Source organism: Jatropha curcas, chromosome 6, assembly GCF_041381405.1.
Source record: "Jatropha curcas cultivar XTBG-Jc1 chromosome 6, XTBG_Jcur_1.0, whole genome shotgun sequence".
In the NCBI taxonomy this organism is placed as follows: Eukaryota; Viridiplantae; Streptophyta; class Magnoliopsida; order Malpighiales; family Euphorbiaceae; genus Jatropha; species Jatropha curcas.
In genome coordinates, this window is record NC_143156.1 from 10405761 (window position 1) to 10407874 (window position 2114).

General features: G+C 35.1%; 1 protein-coding gene across 1 annotated transcript; it reads right to left on the reverse strand.

The window, feature by feature from the left end:
* Positions 1–775: 775 nt before the first annotated feature.
* LOC105645330 (putative carboxylesterase 1) lies at positions 776–1693 on the reverse strand. Its single transcript, XM_012230907.3, has one exon. It carries the CDS (start codon positions 1691–1693, stop codon positions 776–778), a length of 918 nt encoding a protein of 305 aa, XP_012086297.3.
* Positions 1694–2114: the final 421 nt, after the last annotated feature.

Genomic DNA, 2114 nt, shown 5'->3' on the forward strand with positions numbered 1-2114 from the left:
GTAAACTATTTGGGTCTCCCATCATAACCATAATACGATATATACGATCCTAACCTAGATTATGATTTAACCATATTTAAATCAAATACATTTAACTGGCCCATCAATACTTTTAATGGTTGCTCTTTAATAATAGGCTTTAAATTAGATCTTTTGGATTATAAGGCTTAACCCAAATATTTTATAAAACCAAATAAAACACAATCAATAAGCTCAAATAAATAAGTTTCTAAGGAAAAACTCATCTCTAAAGATTTTTCCAAGCCAAAAATTGTTGCTTTTATCTCAGCTCTTTAACAGTTAAGCTACAATGAAATCAGCAAAGAGCATTAGCCATGACTTTACTATTTTCATTTCTAACAATCATTCCAAATCCACAATCGTCAACCTCCTTAATTGCAACATCAGCGTTAATTTGACGATACTTACCGTTGGTGGAATCAAATTTTGATTTTCTTTGATCAATTGTTGTGGAATTACAATCCATCATGTTTTTTTTAACCGTTCTCGATGTATTTTTGCTACTAATTTCATTTAGTACTAGAAACTGTTAATATTTGATCAAACTTTGTGATTTGGATAAAATCCCTTTTCATTCCCAAGAAACTTTGATCTAGTATTATTAATATTAACCAATAAAAGATAAATGTAAATATTTTGAGAACATAGTAATTTAGTACTTCATGGAGAATAATCCCGACTCCGCAGGCTACATTATTGTTAATGGAAATGAGCAATACCATCATCATCAAATCCTAAATCTCAAAGCCACATGTCATTCGTTAATGAAAGAAACAAAGTCTTTCATAAGAGACAAAGCTTGCTCGCAATTAGGATTTGATAAATGAAAAGCATGGCCTGCTCCTTCATGTACTACCATATTTGCCTTTCCTTTCCATCCAGATTTCTTCAACTCCTTATAGTAAGAAATACCAGCTTTTCTGAATAGATCTTTTTGAGCTATAAATACTAGTACCCTTTCACACACAGTACTGGCCATATCCTTCACAGCTGGTTTTAACCTAGGGTCCTCTAACCCTCCATTCGTAGGGCATACAGACAACCACATTTTATCAAAATGTGTTGTGCCCTTAAAATAAGGGTGCACCAAAATCATCCCTTCAAGCTTGACACCATCTAACCCATATGAACCTAGCCTTACAGCCACATTATATGATATATTTGCACCTGCACTATCACCTGCCATGAAAACCCTACCAAAATCTCCATAATCACTTAACCATGGTTCTGATCCATAACCATTTGCATGGGAAGCTACCCATTGGAGGGCTGCCCATGAGTCATCGTAGCATGTTGTTACTGGGTTCTCTGGAACTTTTCGGTACTCGACTGAGACAGCTATGACATTAGCCTCATGAACAAGACAAGTTAGATATTTGTGATAAACTGGGTCAAAAGCAGATCCCAATGCAAATGCACCTCCATGAAAGTAAACAAGAACTGGGAGTTTTACATTTGGATTATTGGGCATTTTGGGTGTGAAAATACGAGCAGAAATATTGGGTTTGAGGGAAATAGTTACATCTTTCGATCTAACACCTGTGTGAGGATCATCAGAAGGTGGGATTTTCTCAATGGGTACATATCTTTCTACGTGACCATCTTCATGTACTTTGAAGAAAGGAAAGAAATCTCGTGCTATGGCCTTTGTGGTGTTCGAACTCATTTGCATTTTTATTTTCGTATAACCACGAGGAGTAATCCCTCTCGAGCCATAGAGCGTAAAAGTTTTTGCTCCTCCCAATAAAGTGCGTTTCCCAAGGATCGAACTTATGCTATCATCTTTACGGGGATAGAGGTCACTTACCACCCCAACGAACACCTTATTGATTAAATTCATTTGCATCTTTGATTGCAATTGTGTGTGAGAGAGTGGGTGAAACAAACACCCTAATAGTGTACTTATATTGAACTTGAACGTCTATTGTGGGTTAGGATTAAACATATAATAATTTTAATCTATATAATAATAGGATTAAACATCAAAGTGAGGATGGGAAACATTCATTAACCAAAGAAAAAAAAAAGGTTATCTTCTAAAGGAAGTCATTAACAAAATACATATTTGTACTTAGCATCATGTTAACAGATCG

Coding starts and splice junctions, on each gene's coding strand:
- LOC105645330 (XM_012230907.3), bottom strand. CDS start 1,693: ATGCAAATGAGTTCGAACACCACAAAGGCCATAGCACGAGATTTCTTT.